Genomic DNA, 17,179 nt, shown 5'->3' with positions numbered 1-17,179 from the left:
CTGAAAGCACGCTACAGTCGAAAAAGGACTGGCTTTGAAGCCAAGAGAATGAAGATTTAAATCCTACCTCTGATACCACTTGTGACCCTGGGCAAGTCACAACTTCCCAAGGCCTCAGTTTTCTCAACTGTAAAATGATGGGGCTGTCCAGAAGGCCTCTGTGGTCTCTTCCAGTTCAAGATTTATGATCCTATTAATTTATCAAACAACTTCTACAACATACCTTTTCAAAAAGAAAATATCTATTCTAAGTCAGATTTCACATTAATCCCTCAAAATAGATTAAAGAAAGGCTATGCCTCTTTGACCTGTTAGCTGTTCAAGATATTTTTAATGCTCTGAATCTTACATAAGCACATTTCAACTGCTTCATATATCATATACAAATATATATATTTCATGAGTGAAATGACTTTAACACGTTTTCAACATGTCAAGTTTTCTTGGTTTGCAACAAATCAATCACATAACAGCATAAAGCAAAAACAAGCTGAAATTATCAAGTCCTTATATGTAATTCTAGTTGGCAGATCAGTCAATTTTAAGTAACAGACATAAAGTCGTATTTTGTTACAGAACTTTTTTAACAGCCTCTTATTTTGAAGCAGAAAGAGGGAATAATAATTGAAAGAAAAACTTCATGATGAACAGTAACAGCTATATAATTTAAGTGTATCAATACTGAGATGCTCTGCTTAGGAGAGTTTGGCCTAACCAAAAAGGCATTAAAAATGACCAGAGTAATTCACAGGAACAGCTAAAAGCCTGAAATAAAATCTTTTTACAAAGTCCCAAGCCACTGATACAATTTAAAATTAATGTCTTCATGTCTGAGAATGAACCTATAGTTTTCTTCTGAAAAAATTCCAAAATATGGAAAAAGTATCTAATTACATTCAAGCATCAGTTTTGCTTATGCATTATTTGTAAAAATAAAAAATGTTTATTTGTATTTTTCAGCTTTTTCCTCATTAAAAAGTATTCTTTATAGCTATGTTCCAACCCACAATTAGCATGCCTTTTTGCATACCAGTAGAATCATGTCCAGTTTTGCCATTTGTGGATAACTATGACAAGATACAAAAGCATGTGTTTGCCATAAATAGCTCTGGCTAACAGTGAACTGCTCACACAGGGCAGATCAAATTCTCTATAAGGAGTAGCCTTTGGAACTCTACCAAATCCCGTTCCTAATGTTGAAACTTGGTTATCAAAATCTTTTCCATTTAATTTTCAGTATTTAGTAAGAGCTTATGAAAGAATCCCTATACCTAAAGAGTATTATTAAACTCTTCTGAAAAATTGTTTTCACAAGCTCTGTTCCTCACAACAAAGGAAAACAAAGACTGCCCAGTACTAAACAACTGTCTTGAATTATAAATATATAAAAAAATGTAGCTACTGTATTTTAACAAAAAAAGAATTCATGTAAAAGTATAAAAAGTGACTTCTGAATTTAAAATTTAAAAATTAAGTATTATAGGAGTATTGTTGCATGACAGAGGTATTTGTTAATTTAGTGATTATATGCTAAAAGCAGGATTTCCAATCAAACCAAAATCTCTAGTCATGAAAGTTATGACAACTATACAAAAAAATCTCAAATTATCTGTGTTGAAATGAACAATTGTATACCTTTACAATACTTTCCACATAACATTTTTCAAAATATGCTTAACAGAAGCATACTTAACTGTATTTCCAAGGAAAACAAGGCAACGTTCTGTAATAAGCCACAAGTTTTATTGCAACGTGGCCAATTTTGTGGGGGTGGGGAATTTGTTCTCAAAAACAATGTTCCATTTAAGGCTCTTTTCATACAGAAATTGCCATTATAACATTATTCAAAATATCTTTAGTGCTGCAAGACTCACATGGTAAACACTTTACTCCTACTCCTGTAGTGTACATTCAATGGAAAATAAAAAGGCATTAACAACTACTTCATTTAAGAAGATATGTAGATAACAGGAATGAACACTGAGGTACTATAGGTACTATAATAATTTGATGACAGTTATGACAACTTAATTGGCATTCCTTTTTGAAGGGGACAACCTTATCACGTAAAAGTGCTTTCAATGCATAGTTACAAATATAAATATATACACATATATGTGTATGTACATATACATATGTGTGTATATATACATATATGTATTTGTGTGTATGCATATACATATGCGCTGCCATGTCACAATAGGCGTGTTAAAGGCAGGTTAGGTGTACAAAGCACAGGAACTTCAGGAACTGCAATCAAGTGCAACTCTAAGTAATACTGAATGAAGTTTAGCATCTGACCAGTGGATCATACTTTCAAGGCATTCAATTAGCTTAACCCTTTGCAGTTTTCTAAGCTATTCATATTGACTATCATGTTCATCTTAGTTCTGCAAGGGATGCATATAATGCCATTTGTTTTGGCTAAAATGTGATGTGAAGGCATTCCTCGGGTTCTACATATAACTACCAGGATGAAACAGTCTAATGGCAATCACTGGTAGGCTGCTTAAATTATTGACTTCTTTTATGTTTTCTGGGAAGATATGGTAAGGGACAAAAACCTAACACTATTCCAACTGATGGAGCTGCAGAAATGGAAGCTATTTCCGGATGGCACTTCACTGTCATTTTATAAAGGTCTTCCTTCAAGTGAAACTACTACATTGCCTCCCAATTTCTCTCCAAGCGTTGAACGATCCTTAATATCATCCAAGCCATTTACTTGCCACTCGTGTTTAATACCTAAAAAACAAGATAATCACAATGTCCGTTACCTTACTGTTAAGAACAAACAATAACTGCTATATGCAAAGTATTTATTGTTTGTACCTGTGAATTTCTTTTTAATGGCATCTTTAGAACTAGCATAAATCATCTTGCTTTTTAAAGGTGCACACTCAGGAGCCCTACAGAAGAAAAATAATTATTCAATCCCATTCATGTGAGAAACAAGAATAAGACTATCTATATCAACAATACTTGCATTTCAAAATGCTTTTTTTTCTTTTGGTTTTACACACCAGAATATAAAAACTAGGTCTTCTTTCTTAGACTCTTTTGTCTCGTATGTGGCATCATACAAAGCATATCGGCAATCATTCAGAGGTAGCAACTTCACAAAAGATGTGTAGGGGTCCTCTACAGTATCACCAATGTCACCCACCAAGATCTGCTTTGCTTCCTCTACAATTATTTGTTTTTTGTCATCACTTAAACAGAAGAGAACTGCTTTCTTTCTTTTTTTGATCTCCTCTTGTGTAGAAGATTTCCTTACTTTCATATCATTAAAAACTTTGATTACTTCATCATTCACAGTTACTCCAGAAGCCTGAAAAATAAACAAAAAAACAAGAGTTAGAGAAAGCATTTTGCTTTTAAACAACTATTTCGTGGGGTATGACTAATGAAACATAAGAAGAAGTGACTTCCCAAAGAAGGTAAGTTATTCATTAAAAGTCCGAGCATCAAGTACTGTCATAAAATTTAAATAGATGGTATATATATCAGGAAGGCCAACCTAGCCTCATGTAATAATTTCTGTTTTATCAACTTTTTAAGAAGGTTAAAACACCGAGGTAAAAGGACAAATACATCAAGAATTACTGTCCCACTCTGAAATATCTCTTATTTTACTTGGTGATGTCAGGGCTTAAGAAGCAGCAGCAGAAACACTTTCGGTATTTACTGGTCAACACTACGGTCCTTTAAAAAAACAAAACCTCTGGGATTCCAGTTAGCGCATCCATACTTTAGTGGGGAGAGGGGAAGGGAAGAATCACCCTCTCGGGGCAGTTTCCACATAAGGAGAGGGAATCAAGAGCAAACTTCCCAAAGCACGAACAACGATCCTCCTCCTTAAAGCCGAACAGCCCAGACGGAGAATCCAGAGGCTCCAGCCAGGAGGTCCTGTTGTTTTTAAATGCTTTCTCTGCCCCCCGTCTCCTCTCCGGACGGGATCTCGGGAGGGTCCTTTACATTTCCAGCCATTCCTGCCTTGGGGGTCTCTACATTTTAGTGAGGAGAGTGTCCAAGGGAAACTGAAGGGCAAACGCAGGGGCTTCCAGCCTGGCGCTGCCGGGCGGCCCCCGGGGCCACGCCCCGGCCCCGCGGGCGGCGGCGCGGGCCGAGTGTCGGGCCAGGGACCGCCAGTCCCGTCTTGGCGCCCGGCGCCCAACGCCGGCCTCAGTTTCCTCCTCCGAAAAACAGCGGCAAGACCACCGCTGGGGTGATCGCGGCGCCTTGGCAATAACTCTAACGGACAGCGAGGAGCCCCCGCCTCTGCGCCCCGCTCAGGGGGCTTAGGAGAGGAGACCCCGCCCCCCCACGTCCTAGCACCCCACCCGGGAGGCCAGAGACGAGCGGGGGCCGCGACCTCCGGGCCCCATCAGCCCGGCGCACCCAGCAGCATGGTCAGGGTGGACGGGAGTGGGGGATGGGGCAGGGCCGAGAACTAGGGGCGACGACCCCGCGGGGGCTAAAAGTAGGTTAAAATGGCGGCAATGGGCCCAAGGGGCCGGCCGGGGTCCGGAGGCCACGGACGCCGTCCCGACTCCCGGTCTCCAGCCCCTCCCGCGGTTAACCTTACCATGGTTCCAGGGACGGTAAATGCTGCGGCGGCGGATCCTCACTCTGTGGCACTAGAGGAGGAGGAGAGGAGGAGAGGAGAGGGGAGGAGGAGCGGCGGCAGGAGGAGGAGCGGAGGGAGGAGGCGCAGGGGGAGCGAGGGCTGGAGGAGGAGCGGCGGCGGCGCCGGCCACACCAGAGGAGGGCGGTGGCTCCCGAGAGCTCCAGGGCCAAACAGCAGCCACTGCGGGGAACTCTGGGAAGGCAGGGCCGTGGGGAGCAGGCGGAGGCGACGGCTGCCGGGGCGCATGCCCTGTGCGGGCTTGGAGGGAGAGGCCATCTGGAGGCGTGCGGCGGGTTACGTCGTTTCCTGTCCCGGGCCTCCTCCATTCCCCTCTGCCTCCTTGTCCCTCGGCTCCCTCCTCCTTTCGGTTAGGCTGGCTGACGGAGCCCTGCAGCCCCTAGCTAGGGGGGGTGAAACGGCTGAGCCCTCCGGCTCCGTCCGTCAGCACTCCCTGCTGGAAGTGCGGCCCTCGGCGCGTTCCAAGCAGGCGTAGGCTTGAACCTGTGCGGAGGGAGGGCTGGAGTGCTGGAGTGCTGGGGCCGCGCTGCTCGTGGTGCGGTGGAGCTTGGGGATGGGGCAGGTGCGCCAGGTGGGGCGTGGCAGAGCGCACACACCCTGAGGTGGGGCCTGGCAGAGCTGCACGGACACACACACACACACACACACACAGACACCCACACACACCCTCAGGTGGGGCGTGGCAGAGCTACACACACACACAGACACACACACACACACCCCCTCAGGTGGGGCGTGGCAGAGCGCACACACCCTGAGGTGGGGCCTGGCAGAGCTGCACGGACACACACACACACACACACACAGACACCCACACACACCCTCAGGTGGGGCGTGGCAGAGCTACACACACACACAGACACACACACACACACCCCCTCAGGTGGGGCGTGGCAGAGCGCACACACCCTGAGGTGGGGCCTGGCAGAGCTGCACGGACACACACACACACACACACACACACACACTCAGGTGGGGCGTGGCAGAGCTGCACACACACACACACACACACACACACACCCTCAGGTGGGGCGTGGCAGAGCTGCACACACACGCACACACACACACACCCCCTCAGGTGGGGCGTGGCAGAGCGCACACACACGCACACACACACACACACACACACACACACACACCCTCAGGTGGGGCGTGGCAGAGCGCACACACCCTGAGGTGGGGTCTGGCAGAGCTGCACACACACACACACACACACACACACACACACTCAGGTGGGGCGTGGCAGAGCTGCACACACACGCACACACACACACCCCCTCAGGTGGGGCGTGGCAGAGCGCACACACGCACACACACACGCACACACACCCCCTCAGGTGGGGCGTGGCAGAGCGCACACACACACACACACACACACACACCCTCAGGTGGGGTGTGGCAGAGCTGCACACACACGCACACACACACACCCCCTCAGGTGGGGCGTGGCAGAGCGCACACACCCTGAGGTGGGGTCTGGCAGAGCTGCACACACACACACACACACACACTCACACACACACACTCAGGTGGGGCGTGGCAGAGCTGCACACACACACACACACACACACACCCTCAGGTGGGGCGTGGCAGAGCTGCACACACACACACACACACACACACACACACACACACACACTCCAACTAGAAGCCAGACTTTTTGTAAAGGTCCATACTGCAGAATAGCCATGCAAAACCTAAGCGTGCAAAAAGGTGACAGACAACCTTTTTAGCAAAGGCATGTGAACTAAATTAAAAAAAAAATTCTTTAGTAATGTCATGCTCGTGTGTTTTTTTAACCTAAGATTGTGTGATTAACCTGTGATTACACTGTGCTCTCTTGGCTCCATTATTTTTCATTGTCATTTGCCTGTGACATCACTGAGGACCTAAGGCCTCAAATTTTTTTATAGTCCAAGGTATCTAACTGCGGGTTAAAATGAATCTAGCATCAATGAGGTGGATCTTTCCCAGATAACAGGAAAAGAGCCCACTTATATTTTGTGGCAAAAAATTGAAATTGGCCTCAATTCAAGCGAATTTTGGTAATGCATGGTGTACCAGGTAAGCTTCATGGGTGGGACAAGTCTAATCTTTGTCAATTTTCGGTATAACAACTTCAGTGCTTCTCTTTCTCTGTTCTCTCCTCCTACACATAGGCCTCCACAGTTTGGATGTGGCATATTGGAGGTAATCAGTTATGCAAATCATAAGTCAAGCCCCCATTCAATTCATTCTCTATTTCCAAACAGTTCAAAAACCCCCAAATCAAACACCAGTTTTTCATTTTCAAGTAAGTTAACTCACAAGAAAATTAATGGGACTCAAAATCATTCTTTTCCCTATAGACTTTATAGCTAGAAAGACTATTAGAGATCAGCAACTCCATCTACCTCATTTTATATATGAAGAAACTGAGATTCAGAGAAGTTAGGTACTTGCTCAATCTGAGGCAGCACTTAAACTCAGGTCTTCCTGACTGGATATCTACTCCAAATCATACACCACTTCTAGTTCTAGTACTATGACTTTTAGTATTCTATCTACTCAGCCACCTGGTGGCTTCTAAATGTTTGTGACTTTCTACAGAGGAAGGTAGGGGAGTAGGAATCTCCAAGAAACTCATTTAGGAGTGGGAAAACAAGCCAACATGCTCATGGGCAGATGGAATGAATTAGAAGGCAGGCATTACCTATCTCCTCTTAGGTCCTCATAGCCAGCTTGGAATTCTGTGGATTCATCTGGAGACACTGTCATCTGCCTCACTGCCTCTAAGGCATCTAAATTTCTGCCAAACCTGAATTTAGAGAAACCATTGCACTTATCCATGCAGCCTCTTCTCCTTCATCTCCTCAGCAAAAAGTTCTCTTTCTCTTCATCGTGGTCTCCATGTGCTATAATATGAAGGTGGTATTTCTAACATCATAGCTTCTCTCTGTAGCTTCTTTAAGAAAACAACAACTTATTTTTTATTCTGAATCTAGACATTCAAAAAATGTTATTTCTGTACCCACACCAGAACACAAAAAGGATTCTTTATGAAGCCATAAATCTCCATTTCACATGCCTTGATTTTTTAAACAGATATAATTCTACAAATGACTTTCAAAGTTGTCCTACTTATCTGTGTTTTCTTATAAATTTTCTTCTGTTATTTTATATTTGTAGCTTCCTTTTTAAAAATTGATCTGAAATAATTATTTGTGTTCAGGCAAAAGATCAACAGTATTCAGATAGCCTTGGATTTCTCTTCATTGAGTAAAAGCTACTACCTTGCCTCATTCATTATTGTCACCGAAGGTAGAAAAGAATTCTCCACTGAGGCATCCTGATGTGCCTCTGTTATAGCTATAATTGGTAGAATGAATATAATTTCCTACCTTGCCCACTTCATGCCAATGCTGCCTCTACTCTTGACAGTCATCTCCACCTCCTCTCCTGTGGTAACTTAAATTCTGTCCTTGGATTTCTCAGCTTAGATATGGAAGCTTTTGCTTTATCTTGCCAGGACACAGGCCTCTACCCCACTTCCTGGCCTGCTCCACACCATGTACCCAGGACAAATGCCTTCCCTGACCCCCATATACAGTTTCCTTTTATATGATTTATCTTCCAATTAGAATGTAAATTCATAATGGGGTAGGGACTGTATTTTGCTTATATTTTTATTACCAGTGCTTGACACAGTTCCTTTCATATAGTAAACACTTAATAAATGCTCTATCAAAATTTTTAAGAAACTGATTCTAAAACAGGTTTACTTACCTAAAGATGTAGCACTCTCTCTGAGGCTATTTCCCTACCCCACAACTCATACTCACAGGTTGGGTCTCCAGGAGATAATTACCCCAGGTTCCAGGTTAATTAGTTGACAAAATTATCTCAGATCAAAGGCTTTAACTGAAATAGTATATCACAAAGAGGAGTAACAAAATATTTCATTCATAAACCTAGGGCTCATTATTCCACAAACACACTGCATCAGTGAGAAGAGTAGACGTTCATTGAGCTCATAAGTAGAGAGGCATGAAATCTGAAAGAGTTGAACTCTTTGGGATTAGTCCATAATTGTTGCAATGGAGCAATGCAACTCCTGATTGAATTGCTCTGTTGTAAGACACTATTGCTAATAAGGGAAGGGGGAAAGGAATCCACATTTCATTCATCTGCCACTATTCTCTGGGATAGGTTCAAGAAGAAAAGATAAATTATTTTCCAAATGTATCTGTCTTCTCAACTGCCTGGGATGACTTAGTGTATTTCCATTATAGAGGGAATTCTGATTTTTATAAAAACTAATATGATATATGTAATGAATATACTAATAGATTAGACTTTTCAGAACTGCCTCTCTTGTGAGAGAGCTTGAATCGATTAATTAATTAATGCATCTTGATTTGATTAATCAAACTTTGACAAGGCTCACAATCACTAGTGTCATTCTGCCTGCATTCCTGAAATGAAGCAAATCAAAGTTGGCAGAACCTGTTCCCATCACAGAGCTCTGGTCCTGTGACCCACCAAGTAAAAAGCCCCCAAGACTTGAGCAATATTGCTCCCACAGGACTCCAGAATTGTTGTATTGTCTTCCATTTGTGGGTTTGCCCTGGGAAATGATTATTTGTAATCCACCTTCCCCCCCCCCGCTCTTCCCACTTGTGATTTATGTGTATGTCTTCACTTCAGCAAGGTGGAATTCTGATCAGAAGGTTTCCTGCTTTACAAATCTGTTCCTCATAATTAAAATAATTAATTAAATGGCTACTTGATTACTGGTATTTTTTCTCTGGCCTGCTGTTTCATCATTCATGGTTTAGAGACTGGCTCAGTAAAAACCTGTTAACACCATCAGGAGCATGAATTCAATAAGAAATGGCTAATGTGGAAATGGGAGCTTTAAGGAATTATGGGAAGATGGTGGCATACTGGGATATAGAAAGAGCCCAGGTACTCTTGAAGCAACCCTTTGGGGCTTAGAAACATGCTAGTCTAAAAAAATTAGAATCATCTGTAGACCCTAAGATCTGCAGAAAGTCACCCAGAATCCTGCAGAGACCCTAAGATAGACAACCTGGGGAGTCAGAAAGTGGAGTATAGGAAGGCCCATGGGAGTTGTGGTGGGGTCTCCTCCATACTAGCAATAATAAAACTACTGGAGAAAGAAAAGCCCTAAGCAAAGATCACCCCAGGCATCACTAAAGTCTGTGGTAGAAAACCCAGCAAACAGGATGGGCACAGGGAACTCAAGTTGTGGTCTGGCACAGAACTCCAAGAGGAGTCCAAAATAGCACTTGGAACATGAACCTAGAAGTGGGAAAACGGCCCTAAATAACAACCAACCTTATCTTCCTCAAAGTTTGTGGCAAAAAAAAAAAAAAAAAGTCTCAGTATACCAAGGAGCCACAAGAAGCTCTGGGCTCCAGGTAGGGTCCAGTATGGAACTAGCAGTTCAAGTCCAGAGGCAGGAAAGAAAAAACCCAAGGCATAACCTAAGGTCAATGGAAGTCTGGGAGCCCTGTGGCAAGAGAAAGCCCCAAGACAGAACCTAGCACTAGAGAAGCCTCAGAACCAGGGAGGTTTTCTACATCATTCAGTTGCAGAGCCTGACCCAAGCACATTCCCCGTCCCACCTCCAATGCCCCAACCTTAATGAGCTAGGCTGCTGAGATTGTAAACCAAGAAAAATTCCAAAAAACTTGAGGAAATATCTTGAGTAAACCCCAAGGAAAACAATGACCCCACAAAAATTCTAGGTAAAGCCTCAGGGGGAAAAATGTCCTGGCTACATGGATTGCATGAATACTTGGAAGAAATGAACCAAGGGAATTTTAAAAAAGAGGAAAAACTATTTGTAGATCATGACCATCAGGCAGACTTTATTTTTATTAACTTCTTATTTGTAAGGAGGGATTGGGAGCAAATGGAAGAAAAAATACAAAAGAATAGGAAAGGTAAATTCATACTATGAATGAGATGATCTCAGCCATAAAAAGGAAGAAGATGGCAGGATGGATTAGAAAACAGAATCTAACAATATGTTGTTCACAAGAAACAGATCTGAAATGCAAAGATGCATAGAGAAAGAAAAGTAGGGATGTAGCATCAATGCAATACCTACACCAGCCACTATGGATATGCCTCATGGAGGGAAGGCTTGGGGGTGGCCATGCTCCCTGCATTGATAATGTTCTGATAATAGATTGATAATAGATATCCTTGCTTCTATGATGGATTTGGTTTTCTAGTGTTTGAATAAATGTCTTAGTTTCATCTTTGAGGAAGAGAGTTTATATTTTTGTGAATTTACTGTAGAAATACACATGCTTATCCATAGTGGCTACCATAGGTATTGCATTGATGCTACATTCCTAGTTTTCTTTCTCTATGCATCTTTGCATTTCAGATCTGTTTCTTGTGAACAACATATTGTTAGATTCTGTTTTCTAATATATTCTGCCTGCTGTCTCTCTCAGTTTCACCTCACTCTCTCTTCCTGCTGCACCTTTCCTGCTCTACTCATTCAGCAAGCTCCTTCCACCATCAGCTCCATGTGACTCAGGCTGTGGGCTAGGCCAAAGCTCAAAGCAGGTCACATGGACCTATTAAGGGGCAGGGAAGATCTTAAAATTCTCTTACCATTGCATTCAGTCCCAAGATCTTTCATTCATTAATAATAGGTCAATGGGAGTTTAAGGATAACTGGTATCAACATAAGTGCACAGCAATATAACAGGGATAACACAAAATAAAGACATAATATATCTTAAGGTGGGGACTTGAGCGCAAGCACCCTATCGTTCTCCCCTCAAATGAATGGGACCCAAAATCCCTTGGGGTAGGTGAAGGTTTCTTCTTCTATAACAACTTCCCGTTGAGATTGAACATAGAGCTGTCTCTGTCTTGCGAGGTCCCATTCGAGGTATCAGTTCTTTAGCCAGTAGCTTGGTCAATGCCAGGTCAAGGGGTAACATAATGCAGTCTTGGATAGAGAGTGATATCCAGCTTAAGCAGTTATCCACAAGTGAAGGGCACTAAGTCTGCAGGAGACAAATCCAGCAAACAGGTTAAACAAACAAAAGCCAAAAAAAATAAGGAGAAAATAACCAGAAACAGGGTAAATATAGCATCAGCCATGCTTCTGGAGTACATGAACCCACTAGAACTGCATTAATTCCTATCTTCCATACTGTAGGGTTTCCCTAGACAAGGAAGGCCTTTGCCCCAGTATCTATTAATGCCCTAGTTAAGGTAGGTAATCCATTTTTCCAGTATATGGTTAAATTGATATGGAGTCTATAATCCTTTCTGTGTACTTCTTTAACCTGAGCTGGGGCTGGGCCAGTTTCCTATTCTCCCTGAAGGTGTAACAAACAGTTACAATGATTAAAGAGGATCTGTAGGGGCAGTTCTTACTTCCCTATTCCATCTAATATTAAGTTTCTTTTCTTAATACATCTTATATAGTTTATTAGTTACCATCTATTCTTTCAAAATCTATCCCTGCTCTTAATAAAGTAGTAAGCATTTCTCTCCTTGTTAGTTTATTCTGACTTTGAGTCTGTTGGCTATTTGCTCTTCTCTCTTGAGGAAATTTATCTTTTCCCCATTTCCTCTTAAGCCATTTAACTATGAAATCTTATCCAGCACCTCCAAAAGAGGGTGCCCTATTTCCCCAATTAGTAGAGCCAGAATCTGAGGCTTATAAGCAGGAGGAGCCATCTTCACTATTATTTTTTTTATTAGGAATTGTTAAGAGGGTGCTATGATAAGCCCAGATGTCTCCAGCCATTATTGCTGTTTTCATTATCTCTTCCTTTAACTTTCTCATACAGTCTTTAAGAGAACACCAGCGTCTATCTCCACTAGGCCACATAGAGTCAGTGGGATACTGCTTACTGCACCCCTCAGCAGCTAAAGCTAACAAATTAATTCCATTGTTACCTCCTTGAATATGGTAATCCCTAAAAGCATGATATACAAAAGGATTCTGACCACTACCTATGAATTTCAAACCATCTATGTTATCTATCCTTACTCCTCTGGCCCCTTCATCATTGATTCTCACCATCAGAGATACTAATGATTCTCCCATTTTGGGGGTGAATTGACTTAAAATATCAGTGACCTCCTGCTGAGTAAAATCCTCAGCTACTTCCTTAGACACTGTGTGACCCCCCTGGTTCTCCTGCTTGCTTCGTAGTATTGGATGTGCACCCACATTCCTAGAAGCCTCCTCATCTACATTTGTTTCATTTTCCTCCCACGTCTTCCTACCAGGTGTCTGGGCCCCAACAGGCCCCACAAACACAAGGGTTGGATTCACTTCCCTGTTGTTAATTCTCCTTTTCTTTTTTTTCACACTCACAACTGTGTTTTCTGTTGCCATCTGATACTTTTTATCTTGCTCTTCTAAAGGAAAGTTTGGATGCTATAGCATAAAAAGCTTCTTGTGCAAATCAGCTAACTCCTTTTTCAGCTGAACATTTTCTTCCAGCAATTTGTCTTTACTTTTACATATAATAAGATAGCTTGTTAACAATGCCCATCCTCTTCTACATATCCCTGCCATTTTTCCCTTCTGTTCTATTGTTATTCCTTGAAAACATCTTTCTAAATCTTTGGGTGCTCCCTTGTGTAGCCTCAGTTCCCAGTTTTCACAGTCCTGTGCTTTTTGTCCATTCTCTCGCCAGGGAGGAATAAAGTAAATCCTCCCACCCTGGGTTACCCATTTCTTTTCCTAGAACCTTCCTGTCTCCAAATAGAGGTTTTATATTTCATGATCCCATTCTCATCACCATTTCTAGCACCAATGTGATACCCACAGCAGCCACTATGGATACGTATGCATATTTCCAGGGTAAATTCGCAAAATACAAACTCTTTTCCTCAAAGACAAAACCAAGACATTTATTCAAAGATCAGAAAGTCAAATCCATCATAGCAACAAGGAAATCTATTGCACATTTTCAATGCAGGGAGCATGGCCATGCCCAAGCTTTCCCTTCATGAGGCCTCCCCACAAACAAGCTCTTTTAGACAAAATCACTCCCTCTCTTGCTCACACTAGCTGCTCTGCTCTGCATGCTCTCTCTTCTTCTTCTTCTTCTTCTTCTTCTTCTTCTTCTTCTTCTTCTTCTTCTTCTCCTCCTCCTCCTCCTCTTCCTCCTCCTCGTCCTCCTTCTTATCTCTTTCTCTCTCTCGCTCTTTCTCAGCTCCAGCTCACTCTTTCTGCCTGCTGTTCCTGTTCCAGCCATTCAGCAAGCTCTTCTCACCATCAACTCCATGTGACTCAGGCTATGGGCTGGACCAAAGCTCAAAGCAGGTCACATGGGCCTATTAAGGGGCAAGGAAGATCTTCGAATTCCCTTACCATTAAAAGAGACTAAAGCAAAATCTACTATGCTTCAAGTGAACTGAAAAAAAAGCAGAGGTCATGGTTTCAGAAAAGATTACAGCAAATGTAGGCATAATAAAAACAGATAAGCAAGAAAATATACTTAAAGCCACCATAGATGTCTTTACCTGCTCAAGTAGGACCTATACTTACTATACACTCATTTAATACCATAATATCCAAGTGTTTAAAGGAAAAATTGAACAAATTTGAAGGAGAAATAGATAGTAAAGCTATGATTGTGGGAGAACCTTAATGTATGCCTTTCAGATCTAGATAAACTAACCAACAGATAAACAAGAAAGAAGTTAAGAAAGCAGGTAGAACTTTAGGCAATTACTGAATGGGACTAGAAAGGAATTATATACTTCTAAATTGTACATGTCATTTTTACAAAAATTGACTGTATATTAATACATAAAGACCTCACCAAAAATGTAGAAAAACTGAAGTAGTTCAACTGAAATACTTAAAGTAATTGAAATACTTCAATCACTGATAACAATGCAATAAAAAATTATATTGAATAAAGGACCCTAAAAGAAAGACTAAAAAGTAATCAAGTAATTTGAGAATAAATGACATAATTCTAAAGAAATGGTACATCAAAGAACAAATTATAGAAACAATAGAAAATTTCATCAAATAAAATTACAATAATGATAAAACATGAAATAAAACTAAAGTAGTTCTTAGGAGAAACTATATATATATTACATATATAATACATATGTAGATGTATATATAAAAATCTCTAAATTCTTTCACTAACAAAAGAGAAAAATCAATGAACTGGGTACTCAAACAACATGAACAATGAAAAATCCAAAATCCCCAATTAAAAAATGCTGAAAATTAAAAAGGGAGTTATTAAAATTGAAGGCAAAGTGTGAAATTAGTGAATAAAACTGAAAGCTATTTAAAAATAATAAAAATTAACAGTTAATTTGATTTAATAAGTTTGAGAAGAAAGCCAAGTTTGTTTCAAAAATGAAAAAGAAGAACACATAACAATTGAAGGGGAGGGCAAAACAGACTTTTAAGGAGGGACAGGTTATAAAGAGAAAAAAGGAGAAAGAGAAGAAAATAGCTTGGGGAAAAATACAATTTGTCATCATAACTGTGATATAAATGGGATGAATTCATCCATAAAATGGAAGCAGATAGTAAAATGGATTAGAAGCTAGAATCCTACAATATGTTTTTTCCCCCAAGAAAAGCACTTGAAACATAAAAACACACAAAGAATTAAAATAAAGGACTGAGACAAAATCTGCTCTGCTTCAGCTGTGGTGAAAAAACAGAGGTAGCAAGCATGATCACAAACAAAGTAAAAGCAAAAACAGACCTATTAAAAGAGAAAATCAGGGAAGCTACACATTACTAAAAGATTTCATAGATAGAGTTTCTCTGACTCCTTTGGAAATAGTTTCAAATTGTTCTCCAGAAAAGTTGGACCAGTTCACAATTTTTCCAACTGTGTATTAGTTTCTATTTTTTCACATCCCCTCTAGCATTTGTCATTTTCCTTTTCAGTCATGTTAGACAATATGATGGGTATGAGGTGGTACCTCAGAGTTATTTTAATTTGCACTTCTTTAATCAGTAGTGATGTAGGGCATTTTTTTCATATAATTATTGACAGTTTTGATTTCTTCTTCTGAAAAAATGCCTGTTCATATCTTTTGACCATTTATCACTTAGGGAATGACTGGAACTGTTGAAGGGTGAAATAAACTGCTGAAGTAACAATTTTGTCTGTGCTCCTAGCTGCAATAGTTGGTATCCTATCCTACTTTCAAGAAGCTGCATCCTCAACTAATTGATGAGAGCCTTCTGGTCTGATTATTTCTGTTTCCATTTTCAGGAAGACTAACCTGACAAGGATGGACTACCTTTAAAATACTCCCGGTTGATCCTTTCAGGCCTTTCCCTATTCCATCCCATACATGGGATCACAGAGGCCTTTAGGTAGGTCCCCTTTCATGGTATTCCATGTACCCTAGCAAAATGGCTCAAATACCACCTTTCCAACCCCGCCTCCACCCCCCACCCCCGCAGCCCCACCCTACCCCACCAATTGACAGGTCTTCTTTCTTCCCATTAGTTAGACAATTCCTTTCCAGAAAGGGCTGGGGAGGTGGGGGGGGGGGGGGCGGAAATCACTGTGTGGAATTGTTGGGAGGGGTCTTGATTTTAATGACAGAGGAGTAAGAAACTATTTGGATAACTATAGTGATTATGAATATACATGGAAAAAAAGAGACTCCTTTAGCCAAAGTGGTGACAATCCTGAGGTCTTGGATGAAGAAGATAAGAGAGAATCTTTAGCCAGCCCCTGCAGAAGAAGTAGGCAGCCCCTCATCATAGGCAAAGATTTAATATCATCCCTCTGATGGAAATGCCAGCAAAGGGGAGGTTTTCACTGGTTTCCCAGGAAACACTGAATGACAGTGGTACAGTGTCAGTTATAGTACTAACTCAAATCCCTGGACAGGTTGCATCCCTGGACAGCTTAGGTACTTTACTAAAGATGAAACTGACTTAAAAAGAGAATTGGTACTGTGCTAAAAGTATCATTATTTGTGCTATGGTCCTAATGTTCCTGGTTAGCATCACCTTTTTACGTGGGGAAATCCACTGTGACCAGCAAAGATTCAGGATCACCATGAGCCACATTGTTAAAATCTGGAACTTGGAAAGAGGGAAGGGAAACCCTGGGATTTCTGGTCTTCATATGGCTGTGTCCAGCTTTCCTTTAGGGAGTGGTTTTGTCTTATTTATTTCTTTATTTTTGCTGTGATTCTGGTTTCCCTCCTATGGTGTACCTATGCCAGACCCCAAGATTAGGGTTTTTCAATAATAGCCCTAAGATTATGAAAAGTCCTTTAGAAATCTTGTGGCTTACCACCAAGATCAATAGCTATTAGGGTTCCCGCCATGGAAGCTAGGCTATTTTTTTCCACCTAAAAGGCAAGGAGGTGTCCCTGAGCTACTGACATTGCTCCCCATTTGTCAAAGGACATAAAAGAGCCCAGCCCACAAGTTTGGACTGATGTTCCACTGCCCTGGAACTCATCACATCTTTTTGACCTGATACTTTTTCTGTATGGAGACAATACATCTGCTTGAAACAA

At 41.6% G+C, this 17,179-nt stretch overlaps 1 protein-coding gene across 1 annotated transcript; it reads right to left on the bottom strand.

Moving 5' to 3' along the window:
- Positions 1 to 1,721: 1,721 nt before the first annotated feature.
- Positions 1,722 to 5,133, bottom strand: CFL2 (cofilin 2). Its single transcript, XM_072629682.1, has 4 exons — positions 4,589 to 5,133; positions 3,024 to 3,331; positions 2,833 to 2,909; positions 1,722 to 2,745 (listed from the first exon to the last, which is right to left on the bottom strand). Exons 1-4 carry the CDS (start codon positions 4,589 to 4,591, stop codon positions 2,633 to 2,635), a joined length of 501 nt encoding a protein of 166 aa, XP_072485783.1. The 5' UTR covers positions 4,592 to 5,133; the 3' UTR covers positions 1,722 to 2,632.
- Positions 5,134 to 17,179: the final 12,046 nt, after the last annotated feature.

Source organism: Notamacropus eugenii, chromosome 1, assembly GCF_028372415.1.
Source record: "Notamacropus eugenii isolate mMacEug1 chromosome 1, mMacEug1.pri_v2, whole genome shotgun sequence".
Taxonomy (NCBI): Eukaryota; Metazoa; Chordata; class Mammalia; order Diprotodontia; family Macropodidae; genus Notamacropus; species Notamacropus eugenii.
Note: the sequence above shows the minus strand (reverse complement) of the source record. Positions and strands in the feature narration are given on the sequence as shown.

Coding starts and splice junctions, on each gene's coding strand:
- CFL2 (XM_072629682.1), bottom strand. Junction 2,910..3,023: donor GACCTAGTTTTTATATTCTG/GTGTGTAAAACC, acceptor TTTCTTCTGTAG/GGCTCCTGAGTGTGCACCTT. Junction 2,746..2,832: donor CATTAAAAAGAAATTCACAG/GTACAAACAATA, acceptor CTTGTTTTTTAG/GTATTAAACACGAGTGGCAA.